This window comes from Cyphomyrmex costatus, unplaced genomic scaffold (assembly GCF_001594065.2).
Source record: "Cyphomyrmex costatus isolate MS0001 unplaced genomic scaffold, Ccosl1.0 scaffold441, whole genome shotgun sequence".
In the NCBI taxonomy this organism is placed as follows: domain Eukaryota; kingdom Metazoa; phylum Arthropoda; class Insecta; order Hymenoptera; family Formicidae; genus Cyphomyrmex; species Cyphomyrmex costatus.
Window position 1 is genome coordinate 1,204,886 of NW_017278652.1, and position 21,704 is coordinate 1,226,589.

The following is a 21,704-nucleotide window of genomic DNA, read 5'->3' on the forward strand; positions in this document are numbered from 1 at the left end:
TTACATTCTGTCTCACAAATTAGAAACGGTACACGTGCTAGGTTCTTACCAGACAAATTTCAATACAGGCGAACGCTAAGGGTAATCGCGAGGACATTTTACATCATCTACCGGTCCCAACACACCTGTTTGTAACATTAATGTCGCTCAATGAAACCGAGTCCTTGGCTGACGCAAGAAAATCGGAAATTTCACGAGAGCCGTTACGCGCAACGACAACGACGATGTTGTTTTTTGCTCGTCCTGTTTCTTATACACACCCGGCCCGGAAAAGTCCAAGAAAGGCCGCCAATCCGCCTTCTAAGAGAAATTAAATGCAGTAGAGAGAGAGAGAGAGAGAGAGAGAGAGAGAGAATTTCCTACTGCAATTTTATTCCTTAAAATTAAAAGTAACACACGTATAACTTCCATGTTATAATTACAATTCTGATTATTTTAATTTTTAAATTGACTACTGTGCTATCACTAAGAATATATATTTTTAAATGAATTTTCCGTTGTGTGAATACAACTGTAATACTTACTGTCACATTGAAAATGACCCGATTGGTCGAAACGTTTGTAATTGATTTTATATGTTAGGAATTAAATTTTGTTGTTACTAAGTTGGCTCTAAGCTCTTTTACATTTATTTTCGTTTCATGTTATAATTTCACACTCAGCAATAGAAATCGACACACACATCCTGGTAAAAGTTTTTTATATAAGAACACAGAACATATTGAAACTTCAATTACGGGAACTCATTTTCAAGGCGTCATTACATTAAAAATACATAAGTGAAAATTTTTCACTGAGAATCTCATAATGCTGCACCTTTTATTCTTTATGTGTTTAATTTTGTATATTTAATACTTCTTATAATCAGGATTGGGTAATACCTAGTTGAAATATTAAAAACTAAAAAAAAGTTAAAAGTTAATAACTTAACTTACTTAATAACAACTTTTAACTTAATTTATATTAGTTAACTTTAAATACATTAATTTTCAAAATTTAATTTATAGTTTACTTTTAAACACTTTATAATTGATTAATTTTTTTATAAATTGAAAATTTTTTTTTTAATTTTATAAACCATTAACTTTAACTTAATTTAGTTTTAAAAAATATTACCTTACTCAACCTTCCTTATAATAAACATAACAAATATCAATAATAATAAACATATATCAAGTTTATATATTTTGCTTATATTTTTGATTATCAATGTAAAGTCAGACATATTAATAGTCATAAAATTTTATTACCTCTTTTTATATTATGTAAAGTATCTAATTTATAATATTTTATATATTTTATATTGCTTCATATTGTCTTATGAGAGATTTTTGTAACTTAACATAAATAATATGTAATTTTGCGTAAACGTAATCTTAAATATATACTATCTTAAAATATATCGACTAGGTTATAGCTCATATTTTTCTCATGTATGACGTCAATTATCACATAGATCCAAATAATTATCTACGATAAGAAACGTCTCGTCGGTACGCATGCAAAATATGCGATTTAGATGTCACGTGTGATAAAAAAAAAATATCGTCGTTGATAACGCATTGTCTGGCAAAAATTCGGTTGAACCTCACTAAAGATATGCTAATCGTTATACAAGTGTAAATACGGAAATTCTCTTTTCGTGAAAAGAAGCGCTTGAAATTTTACTTTTATATTTTCAATGTATATTTCGAGTCTTCATTATCTCTGAATGCAGGAAATTTCAGAAAGTATAAAACAAAAATATTTTAAAGTAGAAAAATTGTTCAGATTTTATTCTTTAAGAATGATGAATCAACGAATTTTAATTCTGAGAAATATAAGAAATTTAATATTATAATTTGATAAAATATATATTTTCTTAAAAATATTCTTTTTATCTATAATTAATTATTGTATGTATATACTATGTATACATATATTGTATGATTTGAGTTAAAAAAATTTTATATTTTGTTTGTATATAATGCGAAAAAACAAATTTTTCTTCGTCAATATTTTCACCTACGGCGGTAGAAATTTTATCAATGTCGGCGAACTCGTGAAATACGTCTGGCAAATTGCGATAATGCATGTGTGGGATTACGCAAATAAGATATTTGTTCTTTTTGCGTCAACTTCTAATTCGTGCCCTCATGACTCTCATATGGCTTTATTGCATTATTACATCAACAGCAAGGCGAAATAAATGCATTTATAGATTTTAATATCAATCTCATATTCCTGTTAAATTTAGACAGATATTAATTGTGAGATTATAGTATTATTAAATATGTAATCAGATACAAAATTAAAAATATTAATATCATGTTAATATGTGATCAATAAAATTTATTGACAGTTCGTAAAAACTTACAGAATCTCGTATATGTAAAATTAAAAAATTGATTTCAAAAAGATTATTAATTTATAATATCATCAATATTATATTAACAGATGGATGTTTATTATCATATAATAAAAAAAATTGTTTAAATAATTTCAGCCATTTTCAATATACTTTTGCCTGCTGAATATAAATTTGTTGGGCAAATCATAATTTTGGGAAAAAATCGGACTAAAAAAATTTGAGTTTTATGGCATTGCAACATTGACAATATATTATTAACAAAATTTATAAAAAATTTTACTTTTTAATATCATAAAAACTCTTAAAATCGTTATTTTACCTCTTTAACATTATTTTTCTCACAATTATGATATACAATATAATAGCAATTAAATTTGAAAAACGAATTTATATTCAGTATGTAAAAAAGCTATACGGAAAAAAACAATAAAATTTATTTAGACATTAATCCAAATGTGTAAATTCGCAAGTTAATGTATTATAATTAGTATGTTATGCAAATTATTTTATATCATATTATTATTAAATACAAATTATATATTTCCATTATTCGAGCAAAAATGATAACGAGGAAAACTAAAAAGATTGCTGTATAAAACTAAAATGTGGTATGCTTTAATACGATCTTCCTAATATTAATCGGAAATGTCTGAATATTGACAACACGCAAATGATAATGCGTTAATTGATTCTTATCGGTAAAAGAGACGATATCGCAAATGTCTAAACAGTCACGCGCGTTCACGTGATGGAAATTTTCTGGAATTAAACCTAATTATCCAACGAAAATCCCTTTATGCAAAAAATAGAATATCTTATTGCTATACTATCGTACATGTCTTGATACAAGATAACTCTTTTTGCATTTCATTGTCCTATCCAATTCAACAAATCACGTCTTTTGCCAGTAGAAAGCAACCTGCGTAAATTCGTATAAGTTGGAGGATATGTTTTCTTGTCGTCTCTTTTTCCATCAAGGTCGACGTAAATTTTGCAAGAATTTTTCTTAATACTTATACCATGGCAATTAAATCTTTATTTCGTTATTCTCATTACTATTAGATTTGCAATTTATCAAGTTTTCAAATTCTCACGAAAAATAATTACATAATAATTTTTAATGCACATACTGAATTATTTTACGATATTGATTCGTTAAACGTTTATATTGTGGCTAATTTTATTCATGATGTTTTATTTTTAATTCCAGTGTCTTCCAGCATTCCAACATTGCATCAAATATCAAATATATATATATATATAGTGCGTGCGTGCGTGTGTGTAACAAATATTAATTTTAATACTCCTATATTATAATATATTCGATAAATTTATAAAAGTGCTTTTATAATATCCGACGTAAAGTTTAAGACGTCAACAATTAACCCGTATGCTTAAATTGATTCTTTGAAACTGTAAAAGAAAATTACTTTTATAATTGTTCGTTGTTTTATGCAAATATAAGTTGTATGCCTTATCGGCTCAGCGAACCTATCAGGCATTTCATGTTCACGTGGGCCTACGTGTCCCTGAGCTGTATGCGCCTCTCGAGAAGGACGTAATACGCCTCTCGAGAGCGGCGCGACGTGCCTCTCAAGAGTGACACGACGTCATCAATTTTCTCATATTTCGCACACGATATATTCTTTCCCATCATTATCACTTGGTCACCTCGAATCACGACCTTCCCTACAGAATTTAAATATTGCTTCTATATATATCCCTGTTTCCATATTTAACAAATCCGTTCTTTCGTTGAAAAATAACCATGCGATTCCTCTTTTTAGAATTTTTGAAATCTTTCTTGAAAAAGAAAACGCCAATTTTGCACCGAATTTTTTCTTGGATCCACTTGAACCTTTTGTGCACAATTCTTCAGTTTGTTAACTAAAGACACACACACATCACGAATAAATTTTTTCCGAATTAATCATAATGAAGTAGTGTGAAAATCAAAGAATTTAATAATTTATGGTTTTTTTAGTATTTGTACAGAAAGATAATTTTAAAATAACAATTAATTTTTTTTAGAATTTAGGATTTTTCATTTAAGCCATTAAAAGAGAAGTTACTTGATATCAACTAATACTTGTAAATTATTAATTAACACGACATACTATATAGGTATTGATTTAACTTAAACATAAAGAAAGACGTAAAAGGAAAGAAGGATTAATAATATGACTCATAGCGATTTATACGAAAGTATACAATTTATTTAATTGTAGAAAAACTTTTTTTATACAGTTTAACGATACACTGAAGTCTTATGTCGTCAAGTGAAATTCATTCACTTGACTATGATACAAATAGGTACATATACATATATACATGTGGCAATCCCAGGAGCAAATGCAATATTTTATGAATTACCGTATAAATCATTACAATAACCATAATCTGTTCCTTAAAATACATAAAATATGAAATAAACTCTGGAAGAAGAAAATGTTTTAAATAGCTCATAGAAGATGTAAAAAATATAGTAATTATAATTTTTGAAAATTAACAGAACCGATGGTGATATGATAATTTACACGACATTGTGATTGCATTCACTCCTCCGTTATCCATATTCAATATGTACAACTAGTTTCGTTAACGTGATCATAATCTTAGATTCCTGTACATAACCGCGCGCGTTATATACATACATAAATCAATAATATTTCCTTTATAAATAAATATTTTTTCTTTCTGTCCCTCGGTCAACGCGCTCGAACTTGACGCTAAAGAGTTTCGTTCATTGAGAGCCGCTATATCTTCAGTGAGCTAAACAATAGGAAAATTTAAAACGGGTTGAAAGAATATCTGAGAAAATGTCGCTATATGTATAATATCTTTCGAAGAACTTTTAGATTTCTACATTGAAGAATCTCCGACCAGCGAAGAATCGAGCGATTTTTAACGATACCCTTAGAAATTCGTTCTCATGTCCCAAATGTAGCTTTAAATGCTGTTCATTCAATATGTTTAACGCGTTAAACTTACATTCCACATTGTTCCATACTGAAATGCGTACGGCTGCATTTAGTACTAAATGCGAGTCTGACTCTCCGCAAATGACTCGTGAAATAGCAGAACTCTCGAGTGAACGACACACTAATCTTCACGTGTCACAGATCATAGACACATTTAGATACTCGGTTTGCAAACGAGACAAAGACCTCTGTGCGATGGACCAATCGTCGTTTCGTGTCTTCTGTTCACTATGGCTTGCTCTGCTTTTCTCTCCGCTTATAGTTCAATTTGCTCCACTTTCCTTCTAATAATCCCATCTTGAAACAATGAAATCCACTTCTTATCACACCTTCCAATTGATCTGATTAATGTCAATAGATCGAGGTTCGCTATCATATTTTTCTTTCCAATTAATGTCACTCCATCAGGATGAATCAAAATTCATTTTTCATATCTTAAATATAATTTTTAAAATGTTGAATGCTTTAATTTTTATTTTTTTTAACATTGTCTCAATTTATTAGATCAGTCTATGTTTTCTTTCCACACTGTTCTTCAAATGCTAGAAGCAATCCAATTCGATTCTGAGGCACACACGTGATTGACAAAGTACAACATACTGTTCTTCATCTTCAAATGCTAGAAGCAATCCAATTCGATTCTGAGGCACACACGTGATTGACAAAGTACAACTCTCAAGCGATTTCGGAGCGCTTATATCGAGAGTGCGTCCTTCAAGCCGCCAGCTGAGGAGGTACCAGCTGTTGAACGGGTCGCGTCAGCCGCGGCGCCAACACCGGCAGCAAACTCACCCTCAGCGGCGTCGGGGCCATCTGGGAGGCGACGATCTGACCATTCGAGGAAGACGACGTAGAGGACTTGTCCCTGGCGTGGCGTTTCACGTGCTTCGCCAGATGATCGCTCCTCATGAATCGTCTCTGGCAGACGGCACAGGCGAACTTCTTCTCGCCGGTATGCGTGCGCTTGTGCCGCGACAGTTCGTCGCTGCGTGAAAAACGACGGTTGCAATCCTCATACGGGCACGGAAACGGTCGTTCGCCGGTGTGGGTACGCGTGTGAGCCTTCAGGTGTGACGACTTGAAGTAGTTCTTGCCACAACCCGGGTACTCGCATTCGTAAACGCGACGTCGTGCCTCTGCCACGCCTGTACTCGTCGTCGTGGTCGTGGCGGTGGTCACAGTCGGCGCTGCACTTGCGACTAAGAGAAGGGGTGTTCGTGGTAAGACCAAGGGTGAGCCCAACAAGCCCGCTACCACAATGGGGGTGGGTTTGGGCGCCAAGGGTTGCAATTTCGGTAATTGTTGCTGCTGTTGGCAGCTTTCGCGATCGGTGTTCTTGCTGTTCACAATGATTTCCTCTTTGCGCAAGCTCATCTTGAACTTCAGACTGCGCAGCACGTCCTCCACTGGTCCCGTTACGTTCGCTCGCACGTTCGCTTGCGGACTGGTTGACTGTCGCGCGGGCAAATCACGTGGTACCGGTCGGCCGCAGATCGCGGGGCAACCAGCGAGATTGGCCGGGCTGCAGGTACCGTCTCGATTGGCACGCATTATTACCGAAACCCGGGCTGGCTCTGGGCTTGGCGGCGGCGTACCGTCTAGCAACAGCTGAAAAGATAAGAAGCTTTGTATTCGAGAGATTCGGGAGAAATTATTACTACGTTGTAGATTATATTCTGAAAGATATTTCTTTGTGCTCGCGATGAAGAAACAAAAAAAAGAGTCGTAAATTTATTCAGTAGTGAGTCAATTTAACAGGATAAATACTGCAATTACGGTATCTCAAATGTCTCTGATTTAAAAATAGAGCAAATTTAGAACATTCCGTAACGCATTGAATAACAGACAGCAGTCTAGAAGAAATAATCTGAAGCTATAGATATAGATATATACTGAAGAATGCTAAATATACATATATCGTCTTATTAGATCGCACCGATAGTTGCGTTCAGCAGAGAAAACAGCTTTAAAATTTTTAGAAATGTAAAATTCTTTAGTACGATTAGTTTATACATTTAGTTCCAGTGAAGAACTAAGGACAAGACAATTATTATATCTGCATTCTCTACTGAATACAGACAATAGCACAAGCTATTTATCGATAAGGAACCGATATAGCAGTCAGCATTTTTGTCGAAAATATCGATGGAAGGTATGATTACTCGAATGATAAAAAGCTGAAAGGAATAAAACGCTGCGCACTCAAACGGAAGCATATCACAACAGTTCTGGCTCGCTCTCTATTCGACTCGATTAAACCAAGCCGATAAATTGAAGAGAAACTAAGAAAAAAGGAAGAACGAAATAAAAGAGACTTACGCTATAATCGTTCGTGGAAAGTTCCTAATGTGTCGAATATTCCGGAACAGCGAAAGAATTTTCACAAAATGTTCAAATAATAATGAAATGTTTGAAATACTGTATGAACATTTCTTGTATATATATCACAAAAGTCGTATAATAATAAAAATAAAAATAATAGGCGAGAATATAAATAGCACAACATTTTGCTTGTTCGAGCTGCAAAGTGAAAGTAAAAGATATATATATTTGACAGTATAATTTTATTAAAAAATTTAATCAAGGCTTTCCAGATCTGAAATTTCTGGGAAAATTTTAATTTTACGGAACATACTTGAGACATTCTCCGAATATGATCGACGTATAAATAATGAAATATTTAACAATTTAAATATTACTCTTTCAATATATTTCGGGATATTCTGGAATATCCTGGTATATTCTTTTAGGATTTTAGAAACATTTCACGAATATTTCAGAAATACTTGACGTTAACTGTGAGAGAGAGAGAAAGAGAGAGAGAGAGAGAGAGAGATGTCGCAAAATATAGCTGTCTGTCGATAATACAATCTGCTTTATTTACCTTCGCCAGCTCGCATTGCTCGACGCATCGCCGTTTTCGGGGTGGCTCATCCTCCTCCGAGTCGGAGGGCTGAGGGGTAGGCGGTAGGACGGGATGGGAACCCGCGTCCTCTTCTTTCCGCTTGGATCTTGTCGACTGATCCGAAAGCTTCTCCCCTAATAGAGCCGCGACGCTGAACGATAACTGTAGTGGTTCCATCTGCGAAACAAAAGAAAGCATGAGAGTACAATTTCGCCAAAGAGCTTTATCGTGTAAACGCTTGCCGAATGCCATATTATCTGGTTCAAGACACACAATGAAATATTAAAATAAAATATACGAAGCCAGGATTTTGTGTTTGTAAAAAAACGTTTCCAATACGTAAAAGTCACAGTAACGCGCGATTAAAAAATATATGAATATACTTCTATTTTTCTAACTTTCTTCCAAAGATAATCGAGTTATTATAAAAATTATGTACAGGCATGCATCTGTTTCTAATATGTACGTACATTGATAATATGCACATTTATTAATAAATATTAAATTTCTATATAAATATTTTATTTATATATCTCTGTTATTTTTTATTTTGTCTTATATTTCAAGTTTCCATCACACATTTCATTATGTCGTAATTCTTTCATTTCTGAGGAAGAACATCGATAATCATCACCATCAAATAAAATTTATTCATCAGATAACTTCAAACTTTAATAAAATTTAAAAGTTAATGTGAAATATTAAAAAATTAAATTTATATTAATGAAATTAATATAGAATACAAAAAATGTATAAAGCTTATATTAATTTTATAATTATCCTGATGTCGTAAATGAAAATTATTGTTTCACCATAAATCTAACGATTCACCATCACAAAATGACGACAAAACTTCTTTAACACTGTAGAAGCGAAGACGTTCGAGTTTCGCGGGCAACGGTGGGCGATGTTATGGCGGTATATTTAATTCGCTGCCACTTACATGTTTCAACTGGGGCGAGGCCGGTGGGGAAAGAGGCGCCTGATTCGTATCCATATTTATGCGGAACGATGAGCACGATTCGTGGCTTCAGATAAGAAAGAAAGAAAAAAAAAAAAAAATGAGAGAACCAGACACCCTGTTTCTCAAGTCAGAATAAAACAGGAGAGAAAGAAACGAGCGGAAGAACGGAGCGCGCGCGCGCGCGCACGCCGAGCCCTCGTCGAGAGATAACTGGAGCGACGATCGGTACACGTAAACTTGCGGGTGTCTCGCGGTGCAATGAGGCTCTCTCAGGTCGGCGCGCTTGGCTATGGGACGCGCCGACCCGCGCCCGTTGCGTGTGTAAGTGCGTGATCACGCGGCGCGCGCGGGCGCGGCCAATCGCGACGAGGGGCTCGCCGGCGGCCGGCCAATCGGCGCCGCCCGGTCAGCCCGTGGCCGCGTGATCGCGGGCGTGCTGTTCACGTGCTCCCAGTCTGACTTGGTCCGACTCGGGCCGTGATCGTGACGTCAGCGCGCGTGGCGAACACGGTCGATACGTCATGGCGCGCCCCGCGAGCGTCATGCCGCCGCACCCCCTCCATTCTAATATGTTGTGTACGTCGTTTGCTCCGTCGGGTCCACGATTCTCGCCTCTCTCCGTCTTCGTTCGCATACCGTGTGGAACGGCCTCGTCTCTCTTCGCTTCTTCTGCGAATCTCTTCGTCCTTCACTACAAATTTCTCTTTCTTTCTCTCTGTTTTGCTTCATCCCTTCCTTTAACTTTCTCGTTTTGTTGCTCGTTTTATGCGAATGCAATGACTACGCGTCCTACGCAATAATAAGATGTGCACATTTTTTTTCTCGTGCTATATTATAGCTGATTATTTTTTTTTCTTGTAAAATTATATAATGTTATTAAATTTGTATTTTGTAGATTGCTATTTTCCTATTTAAAGATATGTACAATTTCGAAACATTAATTACTATTTTATTCTTTCTCTTTTATTTCTTCCGCTTCGTTTCAATATTATTCGACTGGAAAAAACTATAATCGAATCGAAATCGATCACATTCAACTTTCCAGAGAGAAAAAGCAGATTCCATAAATTAAGTTCTGAGTTATACTTGTCTAATAATTATTGAAGTTTCTTTCGTATACTTTCAATATTTTCTTAGAAAACATTCGATGTGATGGTCTAGAAGTCTGGATGGAATCAAACTACGCATTGAAGATTGAGATTGAAAATTGAAATTTGACCAATGAGGACGAAAGAAGTTTAGCTCCTATTGCTTTGATTGGTCAACTTTCAATCTTTTAATCTTTAATATCAATTTTCAATGCGTAATCCAACTCCAGCCTAAGATAATTCAATAAATGTGGCTTTTTGTTCAATGAATACAATAAAAAAGACTATTGGAAATAAATAATATCGATTATACATATATTTATCCTTATTTATATAATCTTTAGTCAGCTTTCAATTAAATTTTCTGTCCCCGCTCACGTAGGCAAATTATTTAAAAAATAGTTTTCTATACTCCTACATTATCGCGTTACTTATAACATGACTCAACACGTAGCGACAAACCCGCATCCGGAATAATCGGCAACAAGCGCCGGAAGGAGCCCGCACGAGCCTTTTCAGATCGACGATCTATAATGGAGGCAACCGCGCGATGCCTTAAAACGAACACTTTGTTCTATGCCACTTGTATACACCGTCAAAACAATGACGCATCGGAATGTTAAATGTAGAAATATAATATATATAATATAATACCTCGCGTTTTGAATGCCACATTGCAGAACCTTACGAGTGACCTTTTAAACATTAACCAAGTAGATAAATATATTTTAGAAAAAAAAATTTGATATTCTCATTTCAATACATCTTCGAGCTAAAAACTGTTAGCAGTTTCGACGTTGACATTATTGTATTAATTTATTATTGTCAAAATTAAAATGGAAATTTGTGAGAGATATATAGCGAAATTAGTAATTGAATGATGAAGAATGTATACGTAATAACCACGAGATAAATCGCTTCGACGATTGATGTCGTCTTCGTCCTTCCTGTGGCGATAACAGATTCGATGAACGCATGTCGTTGATTACATCGGATGCGTTCAACAATTGGTGGCGTGATTTTTCGTTACTGAATAATAAGTATGCATACAAAATACGTACGTTTTTGCGAAAATTGCTCAAGTAGAACAAAAAGTCACGATGACACCAAACCAACTTCAAAATGATTGTTAAAAACTATGTTTTGAACAATCATGATTCATTTTAATATTATTTTGATATATTATATTATATTTTACCCAGAATAGAATAAAAGACTCAATTATACTGATTGTGTCCCAAATACTAGCAATCTAGCTGATACTGTTTATAGTAATTATGACTTTTATCCTATTTTTTTTAAAATTATTTATGTCCGCATTTCATTGGTTCTTCGTTAGATTTAACAAACATACTCGCGTATGTAAGTTTTTTTAATTGTATATACACATTGCAGTAAAATTTGTAAATCTTTCCTCTACAATTTTCTTTTTCCTTATTATTTAAATGGAAAGGTGCGAAAACTGCGATTAAAAGGGACTTGAAAAATTTGGAAAAAACCGAGATTTCTGGTTATAAGAAGCTATAACGAGAAATGCTTCTCGGCAACGATTGTGTTAAATATATCGGCCGCCCACTTCGCAGAATGGTTAATTCCATTCTCTCTCGCCCTCAGGCTTGTTTTCAATTCGAATAGCGAACGCAATGGATTTGGATTCGCGAGTGCAATTTGCTTAATTCAGATTAGATTAGACAGATTATGGTGTATTCAGAAGATATTGCTAAATATGAAGCAATATTCTGTCTATATTAGTTACATGATATCAGTAGTTACTTAACATAATGACTTTTCTTATTATTTAAAAAATTTTTTTAGATACATGTTTCAGCAAAAATCACGATCATCCGCTGTTTTCGAATGAACTTCACAAATTACTATGTACTCAACATATCAGTGTGGATTTAACACCATGCAGTACCTCCACATAATTCTCATAATGTTGATGTTAATGTTAACACCAACATGGTGTGTATTTAAAATCCCTGTCGTGTTAACCAACACGTTGAGAATTATATTGACACCTCATGGTGTCAAATCCATACCATATTTTTGACGATAATTGTCACACAATAAATAATGTCGAGCGCACTTCGACTCGACGTTATTTATTGGTACTCTTGTCAAATTTGATCGCCCTTAAGGTAACGGGTGCTTGACAGGAAAACCGATACAGACTCCACGCCTCATCCCAAATTAAACCTTTGTTATGAAACCGTTACTATTTGGTTTCAAAAATCCATATATCTCGTTACTATTTATCATTACGTTTCTACACGACGACCACGAATCAGCCGTCGTGCTCGTGATCGTCGATCGCGTGGCGGAGGCCTCGACGGCTGCTATCTGCGAGTTAAACAACTCGCTGGCGCGCAAAAGTGTCGTTGATCTTGTTGTGAAGGCGAATAAGGGTATCGGCAGCGCAAAAACGCGGTCGATCCTCACGATTGCCGAAACTTCTGCAAAATCTTAATGAACAATTACTTATTGAAACTTTCATCTTCGGGGCCTGAAGATAAAGAGCATCGATAAAGTCGATATGCGAAAGAATTCTTTGTCAACATTATTATTACAATAATACAGTATATTGTTGTCGTAAGTAGATAAAGAAGATGGATAAAACAGATAGATAGCTTTATTTATCAGACGTTCTAGGATAACATTCTCTTAAACTAAAAACATTTATATCAATAAAAAATATAAAAGAATAAATATATGTATAACAATAAAAGAAAGAGATTACAAAATAATAGGAAAAATAAATATATATGTATATAAATAAAAGAGTGACTTTGGTATTTATAACGCAGTAGTAGTCAGAAAAATAAAATAAAAGGACATATTCTATTTTGCATATAAATTTATCACGCCTAAGTTAAAAATTACCAAAAATAGTCTGAGACTTTATTTTACAAAAGTTAAATACCATCGAGTAAATTAAGCACCTCATAAAATGACACTTGGATTCAATTCTCAGTCAATTAAATTCTTACAAAGCAATCAAATTTGCGAGAAGTTGTATAAATAAAGAGATAAATAGATAAAGAGTCTTGTTGTACGAATATGATATCGAAATTCGAAATAAAATGACGCGCAAAAAATTGGTACTCCCTTTCCAATTTTTCAATCATCGATGATTATCTACAGTGTGCATTTCTGACTGTGCAAAATTTTTGTCGCACATACCACTTTTGGATGAGTCTAATATACCTGATTTTCAATTTTTCTATTTCTGTTGCAATTATCAGGACGGACGAGAATCCAGCTTTGAGCGTTGAAAATCCCCCGTGTTTCATCGAGGCACGCCCGTGCTGCAGTCACGCGCGTTTCCGTTGACATGATGTCGCAATAAATAATTTACGAGACGATTAACGCTATTTAGACGCGACGTCTGCTTGCGACCTGCGAGACGCAAACAACGGCTATTTGACGGGGCGAAGGTGGATCGTGTGCGTCAGGGCGATTTTTAGGGTCGCTTTGATTGGAAGGAGGGGTGAGGGAGGGGAAGAATCGATGGCTGGTCCATAGATAAACATGTTAATAGGTCAATGTAGCGAATCTTACGTACGTATACTTTAACACATAAAACCGAAATCGCGTTACGATGACGTGGGAATGAAAATCGGATCTCAATTTGAAAGTTCATATTGAGATGCTTTAATCTTCTGTAATATTTATAAATTATTCATCGCTTTGTTGAACAATCTTTTACTTCTATATTTGGAGCAGTTTCTTTCTTTAGAAGAAGTTTCTTTAGAAGCGATATTATTAGCTGCGATTTCTCATGCTAAAATAAAAATAATCTTGAAGTGAGTGTGTGTGTATGCTGACAGGGTCCTCGATAGAGGACTTTACTACTTGTCGTATCATCATACTTGAGTACGCAAGAGTCAGCTCCGTATTAAAGAATTTTACTACTGACTTGAAAAACTATCAAGTCTGAAACCTCAATATTTTCATATTAGATTTTCGCTTTAGAATGCGTGCATGTGTGCGTGTATTTACAAGTTTAGTTTTGAAAAAATTTCAACCAACTATTGAGAAAAAAACCATACACTGATTGAGAGCAAGATACACAGAAAATTATCTGTGTGATAAAATATCTATTTTTCTAAAATAAATTCTTATTTAAATATAGAAGAATAAAATGTTATTCCTAGCAAATGAATCATTTATTTTATTCTTTTTGCAATTAATGAAATATTTTTTTCACAGACACGTGTGTATATATTTTGCCATCATGTTCAAATCTTTTTATATAATCAATAATAAATGTCAAAGAAATTAGAAAACGTCACGTATATGTAATATTTATTTGCGAATATATATTTACTTCCGATTTATTTTTTACAATATACAAGGATTTTCACACTATTACTTCATCATTGTAATCACATTTTTTATCACAATAATTTTGAATTTATTTTACTCGAAATTAATATCACATTGCTTATTTTATTTGTATTTTCAGCACTTTATTTATCCTTAGTCATTAAATAATTAAGAATTAATTTTGATATACATATACATAGGTCAGTCCGCTTATCGGACGAACGTCATAATAAAACGTTTTTTATGAATTTTTTCTTTACACACGAGAATTGCGTAAAATAAAACTATAAATGGTAACGTTACAAATCTTTCTATATACGAAAAAAAATTATGCGGTATTAACGCATTAACTAACAACAGATTGATTGAAAATAATCTAAATTCAGTTACAGTCATAATAAAACAAATCATGCTTTTGCTTTAATAAAGTGCTAAATGTTTGATAATAATTAAACAGATAAAATTGCTTAATAATTAAGCACAAATAGCATTTAATTAATAACTAAATATTTAATTAATAATACTGTTATCAATCCTTAATACACACAATTGGATTATTTATGTTCTCACCGTTCTTTTTCTTGAAATATTAAAAACATCTATGATTAAACAATGATTCACATTCTACATTCTTTTTCTAACAAAATTTTGGCATTTATTATAGAGAACAAGTTTTATTGTCGGCTCTCATCTTTCGATGAGAACGTTTTAAGATTCATTAAGTATAGACGGTAAAATTTTTGCAGCTAAACAAATTTGGATTTTTTTCTTTGTTTTAATTAATTCTATTACATTGCAAGAATTTTATAAATAATTAAAAAATTGAAAATGAAACAATTTGTCTATATAGACGTAGAATATTATAAATAATATTCATAAAATTTGATAAATATAAAATTTAAAAATATTCAAATAAAAAATGTTTTTTACAGTTAGCTGCAACTTTTTCTAATGCAGTATCAATGATAAAATGTAGTGTTTAAAATGCAATAAACGCTCAATTTATATCCATTTAGGCACTGTAGTCATTTTCAGGTTGCTCGATAACTATATAAACTTTATTTTGGAGAACCGACATATTTTTCTTTTATAATTTGGAACATCAACTTTAAGATATTAAAACATTTTTTCTTGAAATATGTTTCAGAGTTTTGCACTTTTGTATAAAAAATATGCAGTTTTGTCATTTTATAAAGTTACACGTATTTATCAAAGCGCATATACATTTTATACATATATTTCGATAAGCGTCTAATTCACGTGTAAGGATGATTGACGGCCTCGCGGGAATATCGCGTTGTGATACGCCGCGTTTTTTCGCGGCAAGGCAAAGCGCGTGTAATCGCGTGATAAAGAATTCTACATCAAACTATACACTCACAGCACGGAGCAGAACACTCGTGGATGATCGCGTTACCCACCATTCACCGTTTCATGAACGTCGATGTCGAAACGGGCTGCCGGAATGGTCGGAGCCCTTCATATGAACGATTACATTCACGAAACGTCAATATTGCCGATCGGCTACTTTTCAAACAAGCATGCGAGTACCTAGAATGATGTAGACCAACATTTTATGAATATATTAATATTTTTCAGCCTCTTTGCCACTTCTAAAATAACATGCTTGCTTTGGATTTATGCATATATTTAGCAAAGAGAGATGCGCGCCTATATTTTTTTAAGGAGACTATAATATCATATGGTATTTTATTTACAATTTACAATTTCCACAGTTCATGGATCGCGTGAAGTCCACGAAGTGGAACACGCGTACAGTCCAAAAGTTCAATCGAGACTTCGTGGCTTTTGCCAGCTTCTGCGCATTGAATCACTATCTTGCCAGTACACGAATACTTTTCGAATCGCACGTGCGGCAATTGTTCAAATATTATACAATAGACCACAAAGCGCCATCTCTTAGAGTTTCAAACGATCTTACAATGGATTAAAGACTGCGGATAAAGTTTTGGATCTCTAGCATTCCATTGCGGACTGTTGGTGAGATCACAATTGGAAAGGGTAAATATATTTTATAATTTATTTTATTTAAAATTAAGTATTTAATTTTAGTTAATTTGAATTTTTTTTTATTGGAAGTACTTTTATTACGAAAAATATTACCTCAACCAAGATTTGAGTGTAGAACTTCTGTCTTTTTGGGACGAGCATCTCGTTTCATATGTATATCGGTTTATTATTAATAAAATCTTAATAAAAAAATACTAAAAGTGAATTAATATATGACATCAATATGCAATTCAGTAATATTCCAAATGTTATGATTCATTACAATTTCAGTAAAAAATTTCTATCAGGGCAATTATAGACAACGTTCAGATGATTATACTTGTAATTTGAGAGTTTAGTGCACTGAAGTGCCGAATTACATGCGCGACTTATATAGACAGGTAGTCATCTAAAAAACTGCAATTGATTAAAACTCTTATTATCTAAAAAAAATTATTGTGTTTAAAATTAAAATTTACAAATAATATACTTTTATTAATTTTTTAAAGAACTTTTTTTCTTGCTACAGTATAAAATACTACTATTTTAAATCGTGAATGTTAAAACACCCTACATATTTTATATATCAACCCAAGTAAAATATTGTAATACACCTGTGACGTTAAATTGACATAAATTTAGTGAATTTTCTTTCAGTCTTAGTTAGTTAAGATAACACTAACTTGACCTTAATTTATTTTATGTAAGTGCTACTTGAAAGATTCAGTATATATAATAATACGACAAAAAAGAAAAACAGATTCAGGTTCGATATTTTATACTGTCAGTACTGAAAATCTGCAGCGTATGCTATGTGCAATAGATTTTCAACATTGACAGTGAATACGGATAAACATATAGACAAGAAATTTGGAAAAATATACGCATATATGTGTGCGTCTTATAATTATAAATTGCTATAAGTGTAGAAAGTGTAGAGAAAAATCTTTCAGCCAGCACCGCCCATACTAAGAAAAGATAAATACTTATAATGAATGTGTAATATACGAGAATATAGTCATAGTGTCAAAGTACGCCTGCTCTTTTTACTTCTTCTGACGAACATTCCGCGAATAAACGAGCCGAGTGAAGAAATTATGACGTCCTTAACGAAACTGCCGCCAATCGCAAGGCTATCCAACAAAGTGATTCGAATCCTGGGATGTAATCCTGGTCCGATGACGTTGCAAGGCACGAACACTTATCTCGTAGGCACTGGACGCAGGTGACAAACGTATTCATGGATAAACTCTATTTTCAGGAAGTGTATCTGAAAGATGCTATTAAAAGTAATTTATTTTAACAAAGAAAAAATATCGAAAAAAATTTTCTTCAACTAATAATGATATCTGTTTGACATTTTTAAACAATATTAAATAACGATTGATTCAGAAATATTTGACACAGACATTTTATAGGTTAAAAAATATATGTCAATCATGCTCTAATATCAAATAAACAAATTTATTAACGTTTATGTGAAACTTTGAAAAATGATGTTCTTTGATATGTAAGAAATATCGTGATTAAAATTGCCACTGTCGTGTTTAAAAACTAAAGAGGAATTTAAATTTTTGAGATAACAAACAAACGTGTATTTTTCTTAGGTTAGGTCAGTTAGGTTTCACACTCCGTTATACGCGCATGCGCTAATAAATAGCGCGTAGTTTTCAAAAGACACATTTTATTTTATTCATTCCAAAAGAAAAGAACGAAAACATTCTTCTCAATTATACTGTTCAACAAATTTTTTGAAAACAAGAATAATCGTTTTTCGTAGTTTTTTAGGCAGTGAATACACTCATCTCAGGTATTAAATTATTCTATCGCTTGAAAAAATACGAGAATCGAGTATCTTCGTTCTGTGCACTTTTTTTTTCATTGAACGATGTTAATGAAGTTGAAAATATTTAAGGAGAATTATTAATGATTACAATAAGTTATATGAAATATTTTTGAAAAACTGAGTGTAATAATAAAAATAGATAAATAATAAGTAAATTAATAACGCTATTAAAAAATAACGTGCATTATAAATTACATTTTTGTGATAAATAATGTCCTTATCTTATTAGAATAATATCGCTCTATAATAAGTTATTGCTATATCTTTTTTTAAATATTTTTTAATCTTATGAAAATCGTAAACAAAAGTGATAAATGGAGTACATATTTATAATAAATTTATAATAATTTATAATTTACAAAAAATTATTATAATGTATACATATAAGTTCAAATAAATATATAAGTTAAAATAAAAGTAATTTAAAATAATTTGAGATATATTTAAAAGTGAATGCGCTATTCCTTCAAGGAGTGCAAATAAATTTTTTTTGATGAGTAATTTATTATTACAGACGTGTGCTAGTTGATACTGGAGAAGCAAAGACGGCTGATGATTATATAAAACTCTTAGACAATGTATTAAACGAAGAGAATGCGACTATTGAGCATTTAGTGATCACACATTGGCATGACGATCACATTGGAGGAGTGGAGCCCGTACGAAACTTGGTAAAGAGATTGTTTCCCATGGAAAAGCAACCAACTGTGTGGAAATTGCCACGATCGCCTAATGATAAGAACATCTCCGATCTTGAGAAATCAATTCAATGGAAATCTCTGAAAAATGATCAAATTGTGGAGGTAGAAGGAGCGAAGCTTCAAATAAAATACACGCCAGGACACACCAGCGATCATGCATGTCTGCTGCTGCAGGACGAGAATATTTTGTTCAGCGGCGATTGCATCCTCGGGGAAAGTACAACAATCTTCGAAGATCTCCATGATTATATGTTATCGCTAAACAAAATCCTGGAGATGCAGCCCAAGATCATTTATCCGGGTCACGGACCAGTTCTTAATGATCCCTTGCCACATATACAGTATTACATAAAGCACAGGCAGCAGAGGGAGAAGGATATTTTACAGATACTACAACAACAGGGAAATGATAAATCGATAACAGAGATGGATATTGTTAAGCTGTTATATAAGGTAAATAATGCAATAAATTAATTACTTATGCAAATAATTAATTTTTTAAATAATTAATTAAAAATATTTGCACAGGATACTCCAAAAAACTTATGGCTACCCGCAGCATTTGCTGTGAAACATCATCTTTACAAGCTAAAGAAAGAGGGAAAAGTGTTGCAAGAAGAGGAAGGTTGGCGAAGAATTAGAGGCAAAATATAAATAGGTATAACATGTGAAGAACATTCAAGATGGGATAAAATTGAGTATTTAGAAACCGAAATAATGTTTTGATCGAAAACTTATAAAATGCTAATCCTGGAAAGAAACTACTTAATTGTATTTTGTGTATATAAAATATATAAATATAATTTAAATATATCATATTATAAAATATATTTTAATGTAAATTTAATTACGATTATATATATATAAATCTAAATTAAGTTTTTATTAAAATTATAAGAATCTCAGATAAAGACAAAGAAATTTTGTAGAATGCGCGAGAATACCGTTGTGAAACATTTATTCAACTTACAGGAGTAAATAATGATACATTGTTACGAATTTCTGTCGAAGTTAGGCTGGTTTTGTTATCAATGACGTGCGTATAACGAGAAGAGCACACGTTTACGACAATTCACGAGATACATACCGCAAGTGATACACAGTTTTTTTCCCAGTTAAGACGAATCATTAATCATCGCGTGCAGCTACGGACACATTACAACAATCAATATAAAAAATATATGTGTGTATATATGTATATATTTAATATATACATAATACACACACATATATGTGTATATATGCGTTGTATATGTATACTTGGTTAGACATGTTGCTGTCGCGACAATAAATGTTTCGTTACATTTTTCATTATAAAATCTCTCTTTCTCTCTATCTCTCTTTCTTCTACTAGCTACATAATCTTGGCGAATATTAGCACCCCTCGTCTTGAACATGTGGGGTATAACTACCCCAAAAATTCGATGTCGCGATATACGTACACGAGATATCGCTAAAGTGCGAACCGTTGAAATATGAAAGTCCAAGAAGTTGATTTTTTAACAATAAAGGAATTAAAAATGAGCATATACCACAAAACGCTGGATAGATTTCGCGAAAACATAATGTGTTTCGTAGAATATTAAAACGAAATTTTTATTATAATTAGTAAATAAGTCCAAGAAGTTGATTTTTTAATATCTAGGAATATGGGAGATCAGCAATATGTAATTAAGAAAATTCAGTACAATACATAAAATTTAAGAATATAGTATTCCTAGAATATTTTAGAGGGTTTATAATCCTGAGAAATGAAAATTTAACAAGTTAAAAATAAAAATATTAAGATCAGAAATATTAAAAATAAAAGATGTTCGATAAGACTTCGAAAATTCAACAATTCGAGAACTTCAGAAATCTAATTTATTGATTTGATGATCATCGTTGATCTTAAATCCGGAGAATTAAGAATTCGGACACGATCATGTAATTTTTCTTTAAAGTCTCGAAAAGATTTACGTAAATCTATCGTTTATCGTGTAATTAAGTATTTTTTTTTTATTTTTAAGAAGTTTAAGATTTTAACTGTACGTAATTGTTCTGTGATTCGTAAAAAAAAGTTTATGCGAGATCAGAATGAGTGAAGAATTAAAAATTACATGATTGATGTCCTGATGATTTATATAGGGAATCTAAAAATATACAGAAAGAAAAGTATAATCACTGTTAAATTAAAGAACTTCGCAACTTACAACGCACTTTAGTTACATCTAATATATATAATTATATGGACGTATATGTCCTTAATAAGCTCACTTTGTTATATTTAGCCCGCTCTATACTCTCTCTTTGGATAAACGTAAAAAATATATATATATTTATATATATATTTATATTTATATGTATATATACTACTTCAACATGCAACATAATCTCTCACTCTCTCTTTCATTCCCCGTCAACTTTCTATTCTTCTATGAAAATAATGATAACATTAACGCATTCACATAACTATATTATCATTATCAATGTACTAGATAACAAAAAAGAAAACAAAATAACTTCAATTATCAAACAATATATATATATT

The 21,704-nt window shown here is 32.5% G+C and overlaps 2 protein-coding genes across 3 annotated transcripts; one reads left to right on the forward strand and one right to left on the reverse strand.

Annotated features, from left to right (window-relative positions):
• Positions 1-5,942: 5,942 nt before the first annotated feature.
• LOC108777545 (Krueppel-like factor 3) lies at positions 5,943-9,458 on the reverse strand. Its single transcript, XM_018544464.1, has 3 exons — positions 9,180-9,458; positions 8,216-8,413; positions 5,943-6,939 (listed from the first exon to the last, which is right to left on the reverse strand). The coding sequence occupies exons 1-3, from the start codon at positions 9,231-9,233 to the stop codon at positions 6,046-6,048; spliced, it is 1,146 nt and encodes a 381-aa protein (XP_018399966.1). The 5' UTR covers positions 9,234-9,458; the 3' UTR covers positions 5,943-6,045.
• A 7,150-nt stretch (positions 9,459-16,608) lies between these two features.
• LOC108777547 (endoribonuclease LACTB2) lies at positions 16,609-19,927 on the forward strand. 2 transcript variants are annotated; one of them, XM_018544469.1, is made up of 4 exons: positions 16,609-16,639; positions 17,646-17,852; positions 18,988-19,627; positions 19,703-19,927. In XM_018544469.1, the coding sequence occupies exons 2-4, from the start codon at positions 17,725-17,727 to the stop codon at positions 19,826-19,828; spliced, it is 894 nt and encodes a 297-aa protein (XP_018399971.1). In that variant the 5' UTR covers positions 16,609-16,639; positions 17,646-17,724; the 3' UTR covers positions 19,829-19,927. The 2 variants fall into 2 exon arrangements, with proteins under 2 accessions (XP_018399971.1, XP_018399970.1); XM_018544468.1 differs by lacking the exon at positions 16,609-16,639 and having other exon boundaries at positions 17,402-17,852.
• Positions 19,928-21,704: the final 1,777 nt, after the last annotated feature.

Excerpts from the sequence above, each read along its gene's own strand:
- LOC108777545 (XM_018544464.1), bottom strand. The coding sequence starts at position 9,233 with ATGGATACGAATCAGGCGCCTCTTTCCCCACCGGCCTCGCCCCAGTTG. Across the intron at positions 8,414-9,179 it reads CCTCGCCCCAGTTGAAACAT|ATGGAACCACTACAGTTATC; the intron begins GTAAGTGGCAGC and ends TTTGTTTCGCAG. Across the intron at positions 6,940-8,215 it reads AGCAATGCGAGCTGGCGAAG|CTGTTGCTAGACGGTACGCC; the intron begins GTAAATAAAGCA and ends TTATCTTTTCAG.
- LOC108777547 (XM_018544468.1), top strand. The coding sequence starts at position 17,623 with ATGTGTAATATACGAGAATATAGTCATAGTGTCAAAGTACGCCTGCTC. Across the intron at positions 17,853-18,987 it reads CTCGTAGGCACTGGACGCAG|ACGTGTGCTAGTTGATACTG; the intron begins GTGACAAACGTA and ends TTATTATTACAG. Across the intron at positions 19,628-19,702 it reads TTGTTAAGCTGTTATATAAG|GATACTCCAAAAAACTTATG; the intron begins GTAAATAATGCA and ends ATATTTGCACAG.